The sequence below is a fragment of the Oncorhynchus mykiss genome, chromosome 15 (assembly GCF_013265735.2).
Source record: "Oncorhynchus mykiss isolate Arlee chromosome 15, USDA_OmykA_1.1, whole genome shotgun sequence".
NCBI classification, from domain to species: Eukaryota; Metazoa; Chordata; class Actinopteri; order Salmoniformes; family Salmonidae; genus Oncorhynchus; species Oncorhynchus mykiss.
Genome location: NC_048579.1, coordinates 22,261,625 through 22,285,195, shown reverse-complemented (window position 1 = coordinate 22,285,195; position 23,571 = coordinate 22,261,625). Strand labels below are relative to the sequence as shown.

At 43.0% G+C, this 23,571-nt stretch overlaps 1 protein-coding gene across 2 annotated transcripts in view; it reads left to right on the top strand.

The window, feature by feature from the left end:
* The window catches only part of LOC110489804 (VOPP1 WW domain binding protein), a 95,801-nt gene that overhangs the window by 26,076 nt on the left and 46,154 nt on the right, over positions 1–23,571 (top strand). For both annotated transcript variants that reach the window (XM_021562725.2, XM_036944071.1), the window contains exon 2: positions 9,033–9,091. In XM_021562725.2, coding sequence (XP_021418400.1) covers positions 9,033–9,091 — 59 coding nt within the window. The remainder of the gene's footprint in view (positions 1–9,032; positions 9,092–23,571) is intronic.

The window sequence follows — 23,571 nt, the reverse complement described above, 5'->3', positions numbered from 1 at the left end:
CTCACCGTTCTTGTGATCATTTTGACCCCACGGGGTGAGATCTTGCGTGGAGCCACAGATCGAGGGAGATTATCAGTGGTCTTGTATGTCTTCCATTTCCTAATAATTGCTCCCAAAGTTGATTTCTTCAAACCAAGCTGCTTACCTATTGCAGATTCAGTCTTCCCAGCCTGGTGCAGGTCTACAATTGTGTTTCTGGTGTCCTTTGACAGCTCTTTGGTCTTGGCCATAGTGGAGTTTGGAGTGTGACTGTTTGAGGTTGTGGACAGGTGTCTTTTATACTGATAACAAGTTCAAACAGGTGCCATTAATACAGGTAACGAGTGGAGGACTGAGGATCCTCTTAAAGAAGAAGTTACAGGTCTGTGAGACCCAGAAATCTTGCTTGTTTGTAGGTGACCAAATACTTATTTTCCACCATAATTTGCAAATAAATTCATTAAAAATCCTACAATGTGATTTTCTGGATTTTTTTCTTATTTTGTCTGTCATAGTTGAAGTGTACCTATGATGAAAATTACAGGCCTCATCTTTTTAAGTAGGAGAACTTGCACAATTGGTGGCTGACTAAATACTTTTTTGCCCCACTGTATGCACAGCACTGATTACATTATCAATGGTGGTAAGGTGAATTCCAGGACCGATAGTATTTTGACTAGATCAACTGTGACCAACCTGATTCAAGTGTCCTCCATTACTCTGAAGCGGGACTGGTGTCTGGCCACTGCTTCAGTCTTCTGGAACAGCTCTTGATATGGTAGGGGGTTCCCACGATGCTGTTAAACAACACATCTACCAGGTTTATATCATATATCATCACTCAATAAACATATAGCGAGGGGAAAAATATCTTTCTCTAGTTTGAAAGTAATTGATATGCTAATAGAGGGGCTAACTACAGAATAGATTCAGGCAGGTGATGATACGTTACTATGCAACCAGCTTTGTACGTTGCTGAATGCTTGCTGATACGTTTTGATATTTGCTGCCAGAGCTATGGCTATATTTGTAGTAGGCAAGTACCATTCTTCATTTTTTACTTTAGAAATTTTGACACTGGAATTAATGTTTCTGACTCATATTGATGCCACATGCTGTGTTTTAAAAGCAGAGAAGTTGGTTCAGTTGAATTTTAACCTGCGTATGATCAACAATGTATCTGTCTGTTTTCATTCAATATCCAAGCAATGATCTTAAATTAAACTGATCCGCTTGCTGAATTGCTAAATTGTATTGCCTTTATTTTTGCGTAGTGATGTTTGAGAACCTCCTTTTTGAAAGTTTTAGTATTGCAAGGGTAAGTGCACCCAATGACATGATTCTGGACTCGTGGTGCTTACTTGCAGTTTTTGTTGTATCAGACTGTGTATTAACAATGTATTAGGGAAATGACTGACTTTCTGAGATCAAACATCCACCGCCTCTGGTTCTCTGTCTGTCACACTCAAACACAGACACAGGTGTGGATATTTCAAAGGATTTTAAATGTAACAAGTCTCATTATTTTCTTGCATGCTGTTATTCACCATTCAGCTTCAAGAATCCCCTTGAATTTAAAACCCTGGAATAAAAAAAAAATGTCTCTGTCAAACCATACTCCTTCATATTCCCCTGTCCTGTTGAACTTCAAACATGAACGTTTGTCCAGCCCTTTTCTGCTTTACTTTACTTAGTCTTTTAAGTGGGGCTTTACATCTGGCTCCTCAGTAGTTTGTCTTAGGCCTAAACACAGAGAGGCTTCCGGCTAAACGCGGTGACGTGGTGGGCTAGCCGAGCTAATCTGAGGAGAAAGTATTTTGAGGGATTAGCGTCAGCTCCCGGCACACCCGCTGGATAGCCGCTGTGCAATGATCCTTTCTGGGGTTGTTTGTGTTCACTAATGGAATCCACATCCCTGTGGTTTGACATTATCGAGCCACTTGTGCAAGGGAGGGAGGTGGTGGGGTCGGGGTGGGGGGGGGCATTGGACTGGAAGCGTGTTTCATCCGTTTCCTTTCTCGTATCAAATGAGCTAAACATGTTAATGTGTGGTTTTCCTCTAATGAGAATTGTCCTCTGTGGCAGTGAAGTTATACTTCCTCAAACAGTGCTGCAGTAAAATGAGCAATTCAAAATGATTTGAAGAGGCTAATGTAACTATACATATTCTGTTTTTCAACTAAACATGTTGAACCATCACATATTTATAGTCGTTCCCCAAGTGCAAAAACTGGGAAAATGGTATTAGGAACAATGCAAGGTCATGCATGGCTACATTTTAAAATGTGTCTTATCACAAGCTAAACACTACACTACCTTGTTAGGCTCACTGTGAGCCACATGGTATAGAATCAGGTTGACCATTATAATCTAATAGATTAAGTAGAAGCCTTACCATTAGGGATACACCTTCGTTGTTTCTGTAGCTGGGTTATAAAGCAGACATGACATGAGTAATGAATGCACACAGGTCGGATTAATGCAGGAGTTTAAAATCATCTAGTAATCCAATATCGTTTTGATGTAAATTGCCTTTTGTGATACACTGTGGTGGATTTCCCCACTGTTACCTTTCATAAAACCAGCCAACATGGGGGTAAACTGTGGATGAATAAAATCTCTGGAGTATTCTGTCATGTTAAATTGTTTAAAATGTCTGAGGCTGATTTGTAAAGAGGGAGTTAAAAAAACCAAAAAACAACATGTCCTTCCAATGTCCTGCCTATCTGGGACAAATCTGAGCAGGACGCCACAGTTTGCGGTTGCATAGCGGTCACTCATTCAGTTGTCCCTTCAACTGTCGCTCTGCTGGTCTACTGAGAATACATTTGTAAACTCCCTTGTTTTAATGAAGCTTGTCAGTGGGGTGGGAGACTAGTTGTTCTGGTTTGCTCTGAGGCTGGCCTGGATATCTGGAGTCTGTCAGTTCCTGATACTACAATACATGGCTGTGGACCCTGCTGTTGGCAGTGTCAATGTGGGTAAGTTGGTCCCACAAACAGACAGGCTGGGTGGTTGTCTCAACCATGGCGTCCCTCTTCCTGCCAGGGCTTCCCTGCCAGGGCGTCCCCATATTGTCCATCCCAACAGCCAGACATTGACAAATGCTCCATTGTATGGCCCTAGTCTGTATGACCCAAACTCCCTCGTGACTGTCCCCCTTCTCTGGTCGCAAGAGCCAGGAAACATACTAAGGTTATGTTTAGGGGTTGAACCCATTGTGCCCTCAGTGGGCACGCATTGTGTGAAAACACCCCCCCCCCTCCCCCAACCCTTCCCTTTTTTAGGCCCATAGCACAAACCAGAAAAGGGATTCCTTGGGAGAAAATATCACCCCGACCTGCCCCTCATGGCTGGTGTGCGACTGGCGTGGTGCGGCAGAAAAGGTCTCCACTGATGGGAACTGTTAATTACGTGCCCATGACCTTTCCCCAACCCGTCAGTCGGCGCCCCTTTTCACTTCTCTAATGAAGCTGCTGTGGAAGTGGGTTTTTGTTTCAACCACACTTCTCGGAAGACAGACCAGGCTTCATTCTCTTATTTACTTCATCTCTCACCTCAATGAGCTTTGTCTGTGGATGCATCTCAATAGTCTGAACTAAAGTGGCGCCTCTCCTCATCTTTTTCCAGGACTGGGCAGGTGAGAGCAGTAGGGCACGGGTGCCAATTCTGTGCAAGCCGCATTAGACTATTGATGCAGTCCAGGTATACCCACATGATACCCATTGTATAGCCTTTTATATGAATTATATTACAATACAGTGGATGGGGGCTTACTCAAAGTTACACGGAAGAGCAAATAAGGGGCATCCATTTGTTTTATTTAGACAACACACAGAGCTTGCCAAATCTGTGAAAGTCGAGGAGAATTACAGAAAGGCAGAGTGAACAGCTTTGCAACATGTCCTTGACAAGGTGGTATCATATAAATGACTCTGACAACACATAATTATTCAAATCAAAGACTCCCTTTTCAAGGACACAGCTGCAAACCTTTCCTGAGGCGGAGGACGGCATTGTGTGTTGCACAAAGCCACGGCTGTCTAGGAAAGAACCAGTATGTATGATTCAAAACAGCAAGACTATTTGCATGGGTTAACATACAGGGATAAAATGTGTTCATTTGCTCATGGGCAAACAGATCATCTTGACACTGAAAAGCATCCCAGTTACAGTACTGCATGAATAACCAACATGATTTCATATGTGAGCAGAGCTGTTTAATTTATCTTTAGAAGCTTCAGTGTCTAATTTTTTAATGAAAAACGTTACTTGCACATAAAGCATTTGAGGCTACGCCTGGCCTTGTGCATAACAGACTCACAGTTTAGTCTAGGACATATTCCCTTCTCGCTCTCTCTCCTTTCCATCATCTTTTTTTCTATTTCCTCATCTTACAAAGACGGGCTTCGGTCTGCATTTTGATAGAGGGCAGTTGGCGGCAGCTGCGTAGTGTAGCCGGAAGGCGTATTGATTATTAAATGACAGTCCTGTCCAGATGAACGAAACCCGGCGTAATGGGATGCAGGCAGACAGCCCGCTGCTCTGAAATGGGTTTGTTGGTATGCTCTTTATCGTAAGACCGTCTCAAATTCTTATCCAATTAGACCGAGAACATATCTTAAATGGTGAAGCCCAGAGCATATGCTGATTCGTCTAGCACTAGGTTGACAGAGAATGGAGGTTATTGAAAGCATGGATGAAGCCTGAAATAACTGCAGATTTAGTTTAGAAGGAAGGCCTTATATAGTGTCTCCAATAGGCATGGCCGGTATCCAGATTTTCAGATTGTCTTACCGTCCTTCTCTGATCCCGGAAATGTACGGTATTACAAGCATAGCACACTAAAAATGCAAGAAATGCTAACAGAATTAGCACAAACTAATAGCGAAATCACAGGCGCTGTTAGCTAAATATATACAAGTATAGCTAGACGCCACCGAAAGTCATTTTCAGTGAGTGAGGACATTTACAAGCAAGAGAACCAAATAAATTGTACAAATGAATGAAGTTGTGATGCATAGTTTTCTGAAGGAAGAGCAGCATGTGCACATGGAGGAGAAAAACGCTAGTAGGAAGCGCAGGGGGGAAAAAATAAACTTATCCAGAGCTCTTTGAGAAAGCCATTGTAAGATATCTGATAGCAAACATTTACTAGTGAATTGGATACAAGTGTAACTTTATCCAGTGTTGCCAACTCCTCAGTAAGGAAAGTAGCTATTGGCTGTCCTAAAAGTCCCTTGAAGTTTCTAAATGACATCACCTAATTTGCACAATTGGCAATGTAATTTTGATGGACACTTTAGGAGAGAGAAAAAGTGATTAAAAAACAACCTAAATATGTTTAGAACTACAAATGAAATTTCTTCTGTTGATTTTCTTGTTTTTTTTATGTCACAATTCCAACCCTCCTCTTTTATCCGGGCTTGGGACTGGCAAAAGTGACCCAAAAGAGACACTCTGGTAGAGTTACTTCGTTTAAAGAAAACTAAAAAAAACGTTCTTAATTTGTTTTTGTTTTTAACCTTATGGTCCACTTAGGAGCCTACAACAAGTCACATTAAAACATGAACATTTTTAACCATAACATAAAAAAAAAGAAGTTTTGAATACAATCTAAATGGACCAAAAAGAGACAATAGAAAAAAACTGCCAATGGCAATGTGAGAAACTAACTAGTCTGGCCCTAATTCAGGTTAATTGTTTAAAAAAGAAAATGTAAGCCAGGGCGAGATCAACCAGTGGTGGCTTTCCGCATGCACAATTAATTTGCAGTCTGGACGAGGAGGGGTGCTATTACTGCAGCGTGAGGGCTGGGCCGCCTGTGAGTGCTAGGGGGGGGGGCCTCGGCAGCACCCGCTGCTCGTTGAGAAGAGTAAGAACGATACGTGCTTTCACGTCAGAGCCTCAGTCTCCAATAACACCAGAAAAAGTCGCTAGATTTGTTGCTAGTCGCTTTTTTGAAAATGTATTGCTAGAGGGGTCTGAATACTCGCTACATATAGCGACTACGTCGCTAAGTTTGCAACACTGACTTCTTCACCTCATGTGTGACGCTACAACTCGCGGATAGATGTAGAACGCTGTCTCCCATTGTGCTGTTACAAACCAGCATGCAACTGTCTCAACTGTTCTGGGGTAACACGGAACCCAAACCGGCTGCGCCCATTGTGCATAAATGTATTTCGTCCCCCCACACCAAACGAGATCACGACACACAGGTTAAAATATCAAAACAAACTCTGAACCAATTACACTGCTCAAAAAAAAAAGGGAACACTTAAACAACACAATGTAACTCCAAGTCAATCACACTTCTGTGAAATCAAACTGTCCACTTAGGAAACACTGATTGACAATAAATTTCACATGCTGTTGTGCAAATGGAAATGATAGGCATTTAGCAAGACACCCCCAATAAAGGAGTGGTTCTGCAGGTGGGGACCACAGACCACTTCTCAGTTCCTATGCTTCCTGGCTGATGTTTTGGTCACTTTTGAATGCTGGTGGTGCTTTCACTCTAGTGGTGTTATGAGACAGAGTCTACAACCCACACAAGTGGCTCAGGTAGTGCAGCTCATCCAGGATGGCACATCAATGTGAGATGTGGCAAGAAGGTTTGCTGTGTGTCAGCGTAGTGTCCAGAGCATGGAGGCGCTACCAGGAGACAGGCCAGTACATCAGGAGACGTGGAGGAGGCCGTAGGAGGGCAACAACCCAGCAGCAGGACCGCTACCTCCACCTTTGTGCAAGGAGGAGCACTGCCAGAGCCCTGCAAAATGACCTCCAGCAGGCCACAAATGTGCATGTGTCTGCTCAAACGGTCCGAAACAGACTCCATGAGGGTGATATGAGGGCCCGACGTCCACAGGTGGGGGTTGTGCTTACAGCCCAACACCGTGCAGGACGTTTGGCATTTGCCAGAGACCACCAAGATTGGCAAACTCGCCACTGTGATCTTCACAGATGAAAGCAGGTTCACACTGAGCACATGTGACAGACGTGAGAGTCTGGAGACGCCGTGGAGAACGTTCTGCTGCCTGCAACATCCTCCATTAGGTACCGAGATGAGATCCTCAGACCCCTTGTGAGACCATATGCTGGTGTGGTTGGCCCTGGGCTCCTCCTAATGCAAGACAATGCTAGACCTCATGTGGCTGGAGTGTATCAGCAGTTCTTGCAAGAGGAAGGCATTGATGCTATGGACTGGCTCGCCCGTTCCCCAGACCTGAATCCAATTGAGCACATCTGGGACATCATGCCTCGCTCCATCCACCAGTCTGTTGCACCACAGACTGTCCAGGAGTTGGCGGATGCTTTAGTCCACGTCTGGGAGGAGATCCCTCAGGAGACCATCCGCCACCTCATCAGGAGCATGCCCAGGCGTTGTAGGGAGGTCATACAGGCATGTGGAGGCCACACACACTACTGAACCTCATTTTGACTTGTTTTAAGGAAATTGCATCGAAGTTGGTTCAGTCTGTAGTGTGGTTTTCCACTTTCATTTTGAGTGTGACTCCAAATCCAGACCTCCATGGGTTGATAAATTTGATTTCCATTGATAATTTGTGTGATTTTGTTGTCAGCACATTCAACTATGTAAAGAAAAAAGTATTTAATAAGAATATTTCATTCATTCAGATCTAGGATGTGTTATTTTAGTGTTCCCTTTATTTTTTTTCAGCAGTGCATAATTATTTGGGGAAAGGTCGAAAAGCATTAAACATTTATGGCAATTTAGCTAGCTAGCTTGCACTTGCTAGCTAATTTGTCCTGGGATATAAACATTGAGTTGTTATTTTACCAGAAATGCACAAGGTCCTCTACTCCGAGAATTAATCCACACATAAAACGGTTAACCGTTTCTAGTCATCTCTCCTCCTTCCAGGCTTTTTCATCTTTGAACTTATATGGTGATTTGGCATCTAAACTTTCATAGTATCATCACAACGACCGGCAACACAGTTCGTCTTTCAATCACCCAGGTGGGTACCTGCTTCTATAAACCAATGAGGAGATGGGAGAGGCATGACTTGCAGCCCAATCTGAGTCTGAAATAGAAAATACTTATATTTTAGCCCGTGACAACACAGACGCTTGTTTACGCGTGCGAGCAGTGTGGGTGCAATAATTTAATAATACAGATTTCTACATTTCTTTTGCAATGCTCACGCACGCAACGCAAGCGGTGGAGTCAGCCTGTAAGTTTCATAATGAGAACTGTGAAATGATGACCGCCATCTGCATCTCCTAATGTATTGCATAAGGTGACTGCAGGTTTTAACTTAAAACATATTCAAATGTATTGAAAAATAAATAAATTGTTTTGACGCTATTGAAAAACCATCCTGTAGCTTTTTCCAAATTCTCCGGTATACCGTCCAACCCAGCTCCACCAGCATAAGACTGAGGCTCTATCAATTGCTGCAGACTGTCCTCTCCTTCCTTCATCTGCGCTGACCGGAAAGAACATGAAGGGTGAAAACAACATGGTAGAAACTGGTCAAGTCTTTCAGATCAGTGGGCAGGAGAGGTGGCAAGGAGATTACAGTTGAGAAAGAGCCAGCAGAGATGCATAGAATAGTCCATTTCTGAGAAGAACCAGGTTTGTGGCTATTTGAAATCTCTGTTCCATTCCAAACTTCCAGTCCACCTGGTCAGTCTCCAGTCAAACAGCTGTGGTCCATTCCCAGGACCTTTTTTGATTTGTTGTCATGTTACCTGGTCTGTAAGTGAAGAGGTTGTTTGAGGCCCATTTAAGAAAGGCTCTCTCCGAGCAACCACCCCAGGAAGTTGTGGAGAACCTCTCGTACTCTGGATAGGGATGTATTTTGACAGACTTCTGCTGTTCCGAGAGAGGTTTTCGGGTCATTTGTTCCTGTCAAACGGAAAAAGCGTCTTGGCCTCAGCAAAGTACCGCTCTTGGTGATGTACTGAACCCAATGTCAGGTCATACTTTGTGGGATAAATGGTCTGTGTTGGGGTAAGGGAGAGTCTTTAAAAAAATAAAAAAGAGACTGCATGGACTGACTTATTTTCTCTCCCTCTTGCAGTGTATAGAGGCCAAGAAGTCTTGCTGGTATTTTGAAGGTGGATACCCCATCTACTTTATGTAAGTACAACCTGCTACCTGCCACAACATGGTGTACAATGTCCGATTACATTTTTTTCAAATTCTGTGGCATTGTGTTGTGACAACTGCACATTTCAGGGTGGCCTTTTATTGTACCCAGCACAAGGTGCACCTGTGTAATGATCATGCTATTTAATCAGCTTCTTGATATGCCACACCTGTCAGGTAGATGGATTATCTTGGCATTGCACCCGTCTCAACGTCAACAGTGAAGAGGCGACTCTGGGATGCTGGCCTTCTAGGCAGAGTTCTTCTGTCCAGTGTCTGTTCTTTTGCCCATCTTAATATTTTATTTTTATTGGCCAGTCTGAGATATGGCTTTGTCTTTGCAACTGCCTAGAAGGCCAGCCTCCCGGAGTCGCCTCTTCACTGTTGACGTTGAGACTGGTGTTTTGCAGGTCCTATTTAATGAAGCTGCCATTTGAGAACTTGAGGCGTCTGTTTCTCAAACTAGACACTCGAATGTACTTGTCCTCTTGCTAAGTTGTGCACCGGGGCCTCCCACTCCTCTTTCTATTCTGGTTAGAGCCAGTTTACGCTGTTCTGTGGGAGTGTACACAGCGTTGTACGAGATCTTCAATTTCTTGGCAATTTCTCGCATGGAATAGCCTTCAATTCTCAGAACAAGAATTGACTGACAAGTTTCAGAAGAAAGGTATTTGTTGCTGGCCATTTTGATCCTGTAATCGAACCCACAAATGCTGATGCTCCAGATACTCAGCTAGTCTTAAGAAGGACAGTTTTATTGCTTCTTAAATCAGCACAACAGTTTTCAGCTGTGCGAACATAATTGCATAAGGGTTTTCTAATGAGCCTTTTAAAATGATTAACTAACACAACGTGCCATTGGAACACAGGACTGACTGTTGCTCATAATGGGCCTCTGTATGACTGTAGATATTCCCTAAAAAATCTGCCATTTCCAACTATAATAGTCATTTACAACATTAACAATGTCTACACTGTATTTCTGATCAATTTGATGTTATTTTAAATGGACAATAAATGTGCTTTTCTTTCAAAAACAAGGACATTTCGAAGTGACCCCAAACTTTTGAACGTTGTGTACAGTCAAATGATAGTGTCTTTATCAATAAAAATCCATTTTTCGTATTAACACTTCTTTTCAGAAGAAGCACAGTGTCTGTTGAGGCAATCGTCTCATCCACGAGTGTACACAAGTGTCTTTGTCAAGGCTTACCGTACATACTGTTTGTGGGAGACGAGACTGGCCTTTTCACAATGGGTCATCCTGCTTTTGCAGCTTAATGTCACACTCCAGTGAGCTAAGACATCTTGTATTCCCTCTGACCAGGGCCTTAATTCAGACCCACAGCACTTCTCCCTGGCTTAAGCTGCCCATCCATTCTCCCTCGCTGGTAACTACCAGTGTCGGCCGTTGTTCATTAAAATGAGAGTGTGCGCCTCGATGAAGAGATCACCTAGGTAATGGAAGACAACCAGCGTTTGACATCATCCTTCTCCCTGCATACTGTGGCATTGGCAGGAATCAAACTATTTCCAGCAGTCAGGGCACAGGAGTTATCCGTGATTTCCAGCAGTTATCCATGATAGGGCACAGGAAGCGAAGAGTCCTTTGCTGTGCGATCAGTGAAACTCCACTACCATCATCATATACAGGGAAAACTACAAGTAACTGCCAAAATAAAGGAAGCAATTGAGTAAAGGAGGGATACAAAGTATATTGAAAGCAGGTGCTTCCACACAGGTGTGGTTCTTGAGTTAATTAAGCAATTAACATCTCAGCATGCTTAGAATCATGTGTCAATCGCTAGGCTACCTGCCGTGTGTGTGTGTGTCACCAGATCTCAACTCAATTGAACACTTATGGGAGATTCTGGAGCAGCCCTTGACACTGCATTTTCCACCATCAACAAAACGCCAAATTATGGAATTTCTTGTGGAAGAATGGTGTCGCATCCCTCCAGTGTTGGTGTTTCCTTTATTTTGGCAGTTTACTGTATATCTACTGGGGAAAGAGGATACCTAGTCAGTTGTACAACGGAATGCCTATACCTGAAATGTGTTTTCTGCATTTAACCCTGAATCAGAGGTGCGGGTGGCTGCCTTAATCGACATCCATGGCTGTGGCGCCCGGGGAATAGTGGGTTAACTGCCTTGCTCAGGGGCAGAACGACAGATTTTTACCTTGTCAGCTTAGGGATTCAATCACAACGCTCTAACCACCAGGCTACCTGCTAGTGGTTAGCGTCCAGATTATTTACATGAGGAAACGGTGGAGTGAAGAAGAGGAATGGGTGAATCACATCATGCCTCCAAGCTGTTTGATGTCCATTGGTGTCTGGGTGAAAAGGGCTAGTCTTAAAGTCCCAGCCCTGGTTAGAGAGCAGCTCATCAGGGGCCCCAGAGCTCCTGATTAATGTACAAGCCTCTGACTGCTGACTGCAGGCTCTGGAAGGGATTCACCCACAGCAAGAGCTTTGTGCTCTGGTGTTAAGATGCAGGTCCCCCCCCCCCCCCCCCTCCCCCAGGTGGCCAGGCAGAAGTTCACTGGGCAGGAACCAATTATAGATAGCGGCGTGTTTTTCCAGGACCTGGAATAGACATTGGATTTGCATTTCACCCCAACGTGGTGCTAATCATCCGACTCATCTGGATGTAATGCTACCGATCGCGTAGAGCGTGCTGTTCCGGGGATGTGGCAAGCCGTAGCCCTGGCACGGAATGATAATGTGGCTGAGTTTTGTTCGGCAGTAATGAAGTGAGGGGCTGTTGCGGTATTGGGAAAACGTGCCCATCCGTTTGAGTGACGCAAAGGAAGTATATGTGAGACTGGGAGAGGTGTCGGACACTTATCTCTTTTATAATCACTGTCACACGAACACACACACACACACACACACACACACACACACCTTCCTTATGGGCAGACCACAGGCTGTGAGTATCGGGAACACCACCTCCTCCACACTGACTCTTTACACAGTGTCCTCAGCACACTGCAGTACTCCCTATTCACCCACGACTGCGTGGCTTTGCACGACACCAACTCCAAGTTTGCTAACAACACCACGTTGTAGGCCTGATAACCAACAACGACAAGTCGGCCTATAGGGAGGAAGTAAGTGAACTGGCATTGTGGTGCCAGGACAATAACCTCTCCCTCAATGTCAGCAAAACAAATGAGTTTGATTGTTGACTTCAGGAAGCAGAGGAGGGAACATGCCCCAATCTACATCAACGGGGCTGCAGTGAAGTCAGCTGTTTTATGTTACTTGACGTCCACATCAACAACGACTTGACATGGACCAACAACACCGCCACTCTTGTCGAGATGGCGCAACAGCATCTATACTTCCTAAGGCGGCTGAAGAAATGTCGCATGCCACCCTGGGTCCTCTCCAAATACTACCGCTGCACCATCAAAAGCAGCCTGACCGGTTGCATCACAGCCTGGTACAGGAAATGCTCCATCCACGACCGCAAGGCCCTCCAGCGGGTTGTGAAGACGGCCCAGTACATCACAGGTCCGTGTGCACACCCATCCCGAACATCTACTTGAAATAGTGCCTGAGGAAGTCTCGCAGCATCATCAAGGACCATACACACCCCAGCCACGAGCTGTTCAATCCCTTACTATCGGGCAGACTGTATCGGAGCATGAGGTCTGTTACCAACAGGCTTAGAGACCGTTTCTATCTACAAGCCATCAGAACAGTTTAACTGGACTTGACCGCCTGCACTGACTCTCCGTACCTTAGCACACATGCACTCATTCATGCACACACCCACACAGACATACACTCACCCACACGTGGGCATATACATTCATGCTACACACACACATCACAACTGCTGCTACCGGACTCTTATTTATTATTGCTAAATAGTACACAACTTAAACACTGGCCCCCCAATTTATTATTGCTAAATACTACACAACTTAAACACTGGCCCCCCAATCCCCCCGTTCCCCAAAACACATGTAAATCATATAATTTGTACCTTCCTTTATTATACTTGTGCTAAAAAATTTAATTATATTCTACTGAGCCATTTACATTGTTTGTATTCTTATCTTTTGTTTCAAATTGTTGTTTCATTGTTGCAGGAACCTGCAAGTAAGCATATCTATCCTGGACGTAGGGCTAATTAAAGTTGATACACAGACACACACACACACACGTGCCTGCTCATTCCCACCCCAGCCCAAATAGGTGGTGAGCTGTAGCAAGCTATCTGCTTTAGTTCGCCAGATGATCGATTTCTGTCGAAGGGAAGAGCTGGTTTTTACATCATGTGTATTTATTTATTCTAAACACATTTCCGTTTGTTGAATTGCAAATTTTTCACATATTTTTATGTTCACTAGCTGGACAGGCAAACGCCACGTAGTACTAAACTGTAAAAAAAAATCTAGTCTAGTGTACTATCTCTGCTGATCACGTCTGCCAATCACTTTATCCATATCTAAGGTAGTAGACAGCTGGTGACATCTCGATCTCCGTCCAACAAACTGCTATCAGGTAAAGTATATATATTTTTTGTAATCTAATTTCACGTTTCTATATTTAGTTATAGAAACGTGATGCTGTAAAATGACTCCCAACTTAGATAACAGCAACCGTGGTAATGTAGCTAGCTTGCTAGTTACAAGTAGATATGTTGGTAACTAGCTCGAAGATGGCTGTATCACTAGCATGTCATTCAGGGACAAGGAGCGTTTTAGCTATTAGTTTAATCCAAGTAATAATTTAATACCACAAAAACCGATAGGACAAGTAGTGTAAATCTAATGAAGTCATCAAAGCAGGACCCACCAATTTCATTCATAACAAATAAGAAATGCCACATTTTATCCCTGTCAATAAGTGAAATAGGATGATTGCAGATCACCCTGCCTCAGACTGTCAGGATGTTCATTTTCTAGCTTGCACACAACATTCCTTTTGCTGCGATTTATTTGATTAATTCTTGTCTCTCACTTTTGTATGACAGGATCTATTCAACTCTCCTGTATCCTGCTCCCAGAGATCAACCAAGTGCTATTCACCAAGCATGGGGTCATTTACTCACCTGTGAGAAGAACCATTCGACTGCAGTTTCAACTATCACTATTTAGACATTGGGACCACATGCATTTTTGCCTGTTGTCTTTTCTTTGTGGGTTTGGTCTTACACAGTCTAGTGCCCTCAAACTCAACTCTGGACCTCGAAGCCCATTACACTGCATTTTTTAATTGTTCCCCTCTCCTGGGACACCAGGTGCTTGCAATTAATGATCAAATAGACCAGAACGAGCAGGCTCCAGACCTTGCACCTTGAAGGGTAAGAGTTGAACACCCCTGATCTAGTGCATTTTAGAATGTAAGAAGAGCCACTACAGATGCTTGTTTGAGCATCTTTATTCATTGTCTCTCACTTTTGTCTCCAATGATCTATTCACCAAGACCTGCAGTTTGAACTAGCCCTGCCGTCACTATTTAGACAAAGACCACATATGTATTTGCCTGTTGTCTTTTCTTTGTGGGTTTTGTCTTACAGTCTAGTGCATTTTAGAGTTGAAGAACACCAACTACAGATGCAAGTGCTTGTTTGAGCATCTCAAAGACTAAATTCAATGTAGTATCAGTTTAACAGGTGACAAACAGAATATTTTACTATTTAAACATGCAGTGGGGAGAATTATATTGACCCTGTCAGGAGCCCAGGCTTTTGCTATAGATGGTAGTTTTCGTGTCTGGACCACAGAGGCTTTAGATTGCATTCTGTTGAAGCCACTCTATACTGGTCAGCTTCATTGGTGACCAGGGTGGAATCCTTTCTATATGCCTATGGGACCTGGGCACACAAATGCTCCTAGAGAGAAGCGGAAATACTGAAGCATGTGTTGATGACAGATCTACAGACTCCATCAGAGGCCCAGGCTTTTGGCATAGATGGATAAGCGATAATTTCTGGACTGCAACATTGTAATATTGTGCCCTCCACAGCACTTGATATGCAGTGTCCTCCTTAATTATTGGGCCAGTGAAGCATTTTTTTCCATCTTTTGGCTCTGTACTCCAGCACTTAGGATTTGAAATGACACAATGATACAGTACATTAATGTGGATGCTACAATGATTACGGATAGTCCTGAATGAGGCCTGAATAATGATGAGTGAGAACGTTAGACGCAAAAATATCCTATTGCGTGCTAGGAATATGGGATCAAATACTACACATATCACCTGTGTAATGATCATGCTGTTTAATCAGCTTCTTGATGTGCCACACCTGTCAGGTGGATGGATTATCTTGGCAAAGGAGAAGTGCTCACTAACAGGGATGTAAACAAAAGACTTGAGAGAAATACGATTTTTGAGTGTATGGAATATTTCTGGGATCTTTTATTTCAGCTCATGAAACATGGGACCAACACTTTACATACTTTTTTGTTCAGTATAAGTTCATTTGCCCCAATACTTTTGTTCCCCTAAAATGGAGGGACTATGTACAAAAAGTGCTGTAATTTCTAAATGGTTCACCAGATATGGATGAAAATACCCTCACATTAAAGCTGTCAGTCTGCACGTTAACCTCATAGTCATTGTATAATTTCAAAAGTGTTGGAGTACAAAGCGAAAACAACAAAATGGGTCACTGTTCCAATAATTGATTGGTAGGTTACATTATACTTAGATTCTGCCTGAGACAACTTTGCTATTTGTCCCTGTACTCAATAAATGGTGAAACACCGTTTGATCGTGTTCTTCGTTCGAATGTACGGTGCCGTAAAGTATTCACACCCCTCCACATTTTGTTGTGCAAGTGCACTCAAACATATGTATCTGATTTCAGTCTTTGGTAGCTAACTATATCTGTTCCCCTTCATCAGACAGCAGCTCGTGTTTTCACACGAGACTGTTAACGTCGTAGATGGAAGTAGGCCATTGGCGATATTTGTCACGAGCAGTATGTACGGGAGTTCTGATAGGTTCCATAGTTTGGAAAATGTACCTGAGCAGACACTGTTGAAACATACTTTTTAGGAGAAAATGTGCAAGAATTGAAGGCGACCCCAACGGGGATCAATAAACTTCTTGTTTTCCAGCTTCGACCCACCACCTAAAATACTTTGTTGTGAACAATCAGAGGACGATGGGGTGAAGTGTGGCTCCCGGCTGGTCCCTGATATCAACCCTAATGTCCTGATGATGACTGCCATATTTCTCTCCCACTGTTATGGAAAATGTTCATTGCCAATTGAGTGTGACAGCCAGGGAAGTAATGTACCCATCCTGTACTCTTGGAGCGAGGGTTTTTAACGTGCAACTTTTAATGTGAGAAACTGTCTTCACTGACTTCTATGGATGTTTCTGCTGTGTTGGATTTTATTCACAAGACCAATACATCAGAGTAAGGGCAGGAAGGAAAGAGGGAGGAAGCTGGAGAATGTTTCCAACATTCCTAATTCACAGAAACCTCATCAAATGTTCAGGGAACCTTTTGAAGAATGAAATCTGAATTGCTGCGAAGAGACAGAAGTGAAATGAAAAGACGGAAGTGAAATTGACTTATTACAGGTTTATGAGCATGGGGGTTTTTCCACTCTTTTTCTTTTCTGTTTTCTGATGACTAGTTTTGCGCTCATTCTCCTGACTCTCGGTCTGTCTCTCCCCAGTCCCTCTCTCTCTCCCAGTCTCATGCCTGTCTACTTCTCTCCCTCTCTTTGTCATGTCTCTGTCTCCTTTACTCCCCCCCTTTCAGATTTAACATTTGCATTGGGGTAAAATCCTGGGTTTAATGATTAGAGAGGACCTTGGATTGACTGTGCTGGCTCGTAAATTACTTCATCTCCCTCTCGGGTTTCTCTCATTTGTCTCTTGTTCCCTTATTCATATCCGGCCATCGCGTGACAGGAACCAGCGGATTACAAATGAGACCGTATATACATGTCTGTCTGGAGCCAGTCACTGCGCCACTTTCCAACCCCATCAATTGCCGCTCGGAGTGTCTCGTCACACACACACACACACACCAGCCCTCCAATTACAATGGCTTTATAACATAGGCCTGCCTGACATAACTCATAGTATACCTTATCAATGTACTGTAGCTAGGGGCCCATTTTCATAAGAAAATCTTCCGAAGGCTGTCGCGGGAGGCATCAAATTTGACTTTGTTTCTGTCTGCACAGCAGGTGTACCTCAGAGGGGAATCGAGGATAGAATAGTGTAGAAGCTTAGTTTATTAAGAAGAGGAGTCTGCTGGAGCGTCTATATGAGACTCTTCATACCAGGGAGGGCAACTCCAGTCTTCGGGGGCCGGAGTCGTGTCACACTTTTTCCCCATCCCTAGTAAACACAGTTCATTTAAACTATACTGAACACAAATATAAATGCAACATGCAACAATTTCATTGATTTTACAGTTCAAATGAGGAAATCAGTCAATTGAAATAAATTCAAAAGGCCCTAATTTATGGATTTCACATGACTGGGAATACAGATATGCATCTGTTGGTCACAGATACCTTGAAAAATAAATAATTCATTAGAAATGCCACACCTTCATAGTTTTAAAACAAACGTATACTAAGTTGAAAAAAACTACAGACAATGACTTGGGTCTAAATGGGCCTCAGGTTCTCGTTACGATATTTATGTGCAATAAAATTGCCATCGATAAAATGCAATTGTGTTTGTTGTCTGTAGCTTATGCATGACCGTACCATAACCCCACCGCCAATGTTGACCTCAGCAAACTGCTCGCCCACACAACGTCATGCACGTTGTTTGCTGTTGTAAGGCCAGTTGGACGTATTGCCAAATTCTTTAAAACAACATTGAAGGTGGCTTATAGAGAAACATTGAATTCTCTGGCAACAGCTCTGGTAGACACTGCAATCAGCATGCCAATTGCATGCTCCCTCAACTTGAGACATCTGTGGCATTGTGTTGTGTGACAAAAGTGCACATTTTAGTGGCCTTTTATTGTCCCCAGCACAAGGTGCACCTGTGTAATGATCATGCTCTTTAGTCAGCTTCTTGATATGCCACACCTGTCAGGTGGATGATTTACCATGGCAAGGAAAAATTCTCACTAACAGGGATGTGAACAAATGTGTGCAGCAAATTTGTGAGAAAGACATTTTGTGTGTGTATGGAACATTTCTGGAATCTTTTATTTCAGCTGATGAAACGTGGGACCAACACTTTACATGTTGCGTTTTATATTTTTGTTCAGTGTATTTGCATTCTAAACTGAAGATCATGATTTAGTTGATTATTGGAGTCCGGTGTGTTAGCTGGGGCAAACGTGTGACACCAAGCAGGCCCTGGGGACTGGAGTTACCCATCCCTGCTCTATATAATCTAGTCTAATTTATTATTGATTGGATGGGTCAGAAAAGTATACTGCTTAAGAGACTCCATATGTAAGGCTGCCACTCACAGTTATGCTGCATCCCTGTAATGATGGTGCAGGGCAGGGGGAACTGGGGAGGGGGGGCTGTGGCTAGGGAGGAGGGGGTCAGGGAGGGGGGGGTTTACAGGGAGGGTTTTCTGGGTGGAGAATGACAAATGGGTGGGTTTCCCTGTGGGTCCTGCTTTTTTTTACACATCCATGGGCTTATCAACATGAAATATAACAATTGATATCATTAATATAGCATTCCTTTCTGATAAACTATGACACCGCTCGCTAATCTCTTGGAATTTGAAAGGCCTAAATTGTTCTATGAAACGTTCCAGCTGTCTTGATATCCAAGCAAGAAAGCATATTGATTTAGCAATGCTCCAAGTCACACACCTGCTCCACAATTATCCACATAGAATACAGAACCATTTGTTCAAACTGGCTGCTTTTTAATCAGCTATAAACAAAACTAAGGGTGTAATCATAATGATACATAAGAAACTCAATCACCATCCTTGGTAAAGGCGAAGACCGAGAAGGCAGAATCACTTTCCTTAAATGCATCCATAATGTAAAGAAAATTGCCTTTTTATTCATGTTTCACGTGTTTCCAAATTCACAAGATCCTACATTTTTTGATTCTCTGAATAGCAAATTGTTGGAATTAACTTAATTCATGAATGCCATTTTGGACATACGGGGCTGTGGAACGGTCGTTAAGACACTAACAGCTTACAGACGGTATGCAATTAAGGTCACAGTTATGAAAACTTAGGACACTGTCATGACTGTCCTGACCAGGTCAGGTTACAGGAGACCACAACCCTACAGATTATCTCTCAACCCCAACGGACGAGGTGAGATCTAGGGGTCTGAAGATGTGGGGGGTTTTATGACCCCTCACGCCCCTGGTAAATCTCAGGCCACAGACAAATTCCTTTGTCCTGTTACTATGGAGAACCAGCCTCAGAACATTAAACATGAAATAAAGGGACTTTGTAACAATGGTTTCCGTCAGCCACAATGGTGGTCATGACAATAGATGGAATATGAAAATGTATGTCATTTTTGTTTTGTTATTAAAGGTTAATAGATGACGTTATTACGAAAACATTGTAATGTGAAGAGTTTTCCTAGTAGATGTTTGATGTTTATACATTGTACGTTGTATGGAAAATATCCAAATCAAAGAGAATGTTTTGGGGAAGATGAAATGTTAAGTTAGTTGACTAAAATTGGATTTGAATACAATCTAGACCTTGCCTCATTAACTTGGTACGCCCAGAGAATTGCCCTAAAGGCGGTTACGCCCACTTCTGACCCAAGGGTATAAAACCTGTGAGTATAGAATTTACAGACAAGACTACGTGACCCAAGCTGCAACAAGGTCTAAAAAGTCAACGAACCCAGAACGCAACGCAAGTTTGAGGACAAAAATATTTTTCTACCCAAGCTACGGATGAGTAGCTGTGTCTAAGCGGGTGAATTCAAGTCAAACCACCTAGCCTCCATCTCCCATCAAATCGTAGTATCTAAAGGGTTTCATTCAGAGGTGTCTGTCCTCAGAAGACCCCTTCCAGAGCAAAGGGTGAGGGAACAGACTCCTAAGGCAAAAAGGACACTGACATCGGGAGGACGCTCAGAGAGGTGCGCCGGAGTAGTGCGTAGCTGACAAATTCACCCAAATGTATATTTCTCTTGTGTACTTTCTTTTTTCTCTCTCTTTTGAAATCCCCATTGTGGGTAACACGCGCCATAGTGTGTTGGCCCGTTATACTAAGTTCTAATCAATAGCCTATAATGTGTTTTGTCTATGTGTACTTTTTTTTATCATTTTAGCTTTTTAGTAAACAAATATTCAACTAAGATTGGTGTGGTACGAATTCATTGGTGAGACCCGGGTCCGTGCAGATTCACGGGCTATACGACTTTCAGAACGAGATTGGTAGAGGCAACTGGTTAATTAGCGGCTGTTGTAAAATCGATATTCTGATATTCTTTGAGTTAACTTGGGAAATAGAAACTCCAATTAAAAACTAGTTTTCCCATGGTGCCCCAGGTTGAGTTAATAATTGCTTGATTCAGTTAATCACGCAATTAGAAACTTTAATCATTCGATGAACAGCAGTCGTCACATTAACTAATTCAACGTCACGACAACACTAAAGAGGCCTTTCTACTGACTCTGAAAAACACAAAAAAAGATGCCCAGGGTCCTTGCTCATCTGTGTGAACGTGCCTTAGGCAAGGAGGCATGAGGACTGCAGATGTGGCCAGGGAAATAAATTGCAATGTCCGTACTGTGAGACGCCTAAGACAGAGCTACAGGGAGACAGGACGGACAGCTGATCATCCTCGCAGTGGCAGACCACGTGTAACAATACCTGCACAGGATCGCTACATCAGAACATCACACCTGCGGGACAGGTACAGGATGGCAACAACAACTGCCCGAGTTACACCGGGAACACACAATCCCTCCATCAGTGTTCAAACTGTCCGCAATAGGCTGAGAGAGGCTGGACTGAGGGCTTGTAGGTCTGTTGTAAGGCAGGTCCTCACCAGACATCACCGGCAACAATGTTGCCTATGGGCCCAAACCCACCGTCGCTGGACCAGACAGGACTGGCAAAAAGTGCTCTTCACTAACGAGTCACGGTTTGTGTCACCAGGGGTGATGGTCAGATACGCGTTTATCGTTGAAGCAATGAGCGTTACACCTAGGCTTGTACACTGGAGCGGGATCGATTTGGAGGTGGAGGGTCCGTCATGGTCTGGGGTGGTGACGTTAAGACAATAACAGTCATCGGACTGAGCTTGTTGTCATTTCAGGCAATCTCAACCCTGTGCGTTACAGGGAAGACATCCTCCTCCCTCATGTGGTACCCTTCCTGCAGGCTCATCCTGACATGATCCTCCAGCATGACAATGCCATCAGCCGTACTGCTCGTTCTGTGCGTGATTTCCTGCAAGACAGGAATGTCAGTGTTTTGCCATGGCCAGCGAAGAGCCCGGATCTCAATCCCATTGAGCATGTCTGGGACCTGTTGGATCGGAGGGTGAGGGCTAGGGCCATTCCCCCCAGGAATGTCTGGGATCTTGCAGGTGCCTTGGTGGAAGAGTGGGGTAACATCTCACAGCAAGAACTGGCAAATCTGGTGCAGTCCATGAGGAGGAGATGCACTGCAGTACTTAATGCAGCTGGTGGCCACACCAGATATTGACTGTTACTTTTGATTTTCATTCCCCCCCTTTGTTCAGGGACACCCTATTCCATTTCTGTTAGTCACATGTCTGTGGAACTTGTTCAGTTTATGCCTCAGTTGTTGAATCTTGTAATGTTCATATAAATATTTACACATGTTAAGTTTGCTGAAAGTAAACGCAGTTGACAGTGAGAGGACGTTTCTTTTTTTGCTTAGTTCACTATCCACACGCAACCAATGTATACGCTCTGATTTACAACGTCATTGATGCCTGACGAGCACATAAACTGAAAGCAAAAGAGTACACATTCTACTCAAACAGACACAGAACATTCTCCCAGATCGATGTTATATTATATACACCTACATTAAGAAAATAGAAATTCAACATGCGCTTGTCTGATCATCACGCTTGCTACTGCCAACTATGTCAGAATCTCCCAAAAGAGCCACAAGATGGCATTTCATCATTTCATTACCCAAAAATCCTACATTCTGTGATAAATGTGACATTTAATTAAATTAATTAATAATGATCCATAATAATTCAGTCAATGACCCCCATATTCTGTGGAATGCCACCAAAGGTTTTAATACAATAATTATACTTTATTTGCATCTGGGTTGAATAAATAACAATTAAAGAAGATATCAGAATTGGAAATGTTAACTGCTTTCTAACGTTCTCAACAACATTTTTTGTTCCAGACCAGGTAGCTATTACTCTTTCTAAAGTCGAGACACCTTAATTTATTGATAAGACGGAGAGCAGAGTTTGCCATCCATAGTTGGACTCAACTAACTACTTTCACGGTAATCGTCCCAGTCTTTTACTGGCCAACAAGCTACACAGTAATGATCAATTAGCTGATATCGCAACTATTGAATCTGAAACGGGGGAATTAGTATCAGAACCCAAATGTATCAGATTCTCCCGCCTCTATAAGAAACTGTACACCTCTGATTGTAAATCCACACCAAGCCAGAGTAAGTCCTTTCTAAAATAATGAAGAATGACTCTTCTATAGGCAAATCCCCTGGATTGGACAGTATTCCTCTTGAGGTCTATTTGAAATGTTTGAATCAATTAGGTCCACTATTGTTTGAAATTATTAACACAGCAATTCACAAAGGTTCATTTGGGAGAGATGTGAATACAGCACAAATTTTGCTTTTATTCAAAAAGGTAAGGATGCCTGCCACCCAGTGTTCTCACTATCGCCCCTTCTTTGATAAGCACAGATTTTAAACTGTTTTGCAAAATGTTGTTGTCCCTCCCATCTCAAGACTTATTTGCCCAAATTGGTCCTCGTGGACAAAAGTGGGTTTGTTAAAGGTTTATCTTTGGATAACCTCCGTCGACTATTACATATCGTAAATGCTTAATCAGAAACAACAACTCCTTGGGCTGTTTTATCTCTCGACACAGAAAAAGCTTTTGATAGACTAGAATGGCCATATCTCTGGTCTCTCTTGGAACATATGGGAATTGATTCCAATTTCATATGTTTAAAATACTAACATGCCAATCCCTCAGCCATAGTTATAACAGGAAAGATCTGCTCTGCTCCGTTCATAATTACTAGACGCAGCAGACAAGATAATCACATTTTTTCCTTTGCTATTTTTCTTTTTCATGGAAGCCCAGGCAATTCATCAATGAAAATAAATAACACATTTCCCTCAAATCTTCTGATCAATTCATCTCATTATACGCAGACAATATTTTACTATATCTACATAATGGATCTCAATTGCTCCCAAACGCATTGAAGATCATAGATAAATTCAGCTTAATCTTAAATTATAAAATGAATCTAACCAAATCAGCCCTTCTGCCTCTCAAGACCCCGACGGAGGACTCCATCT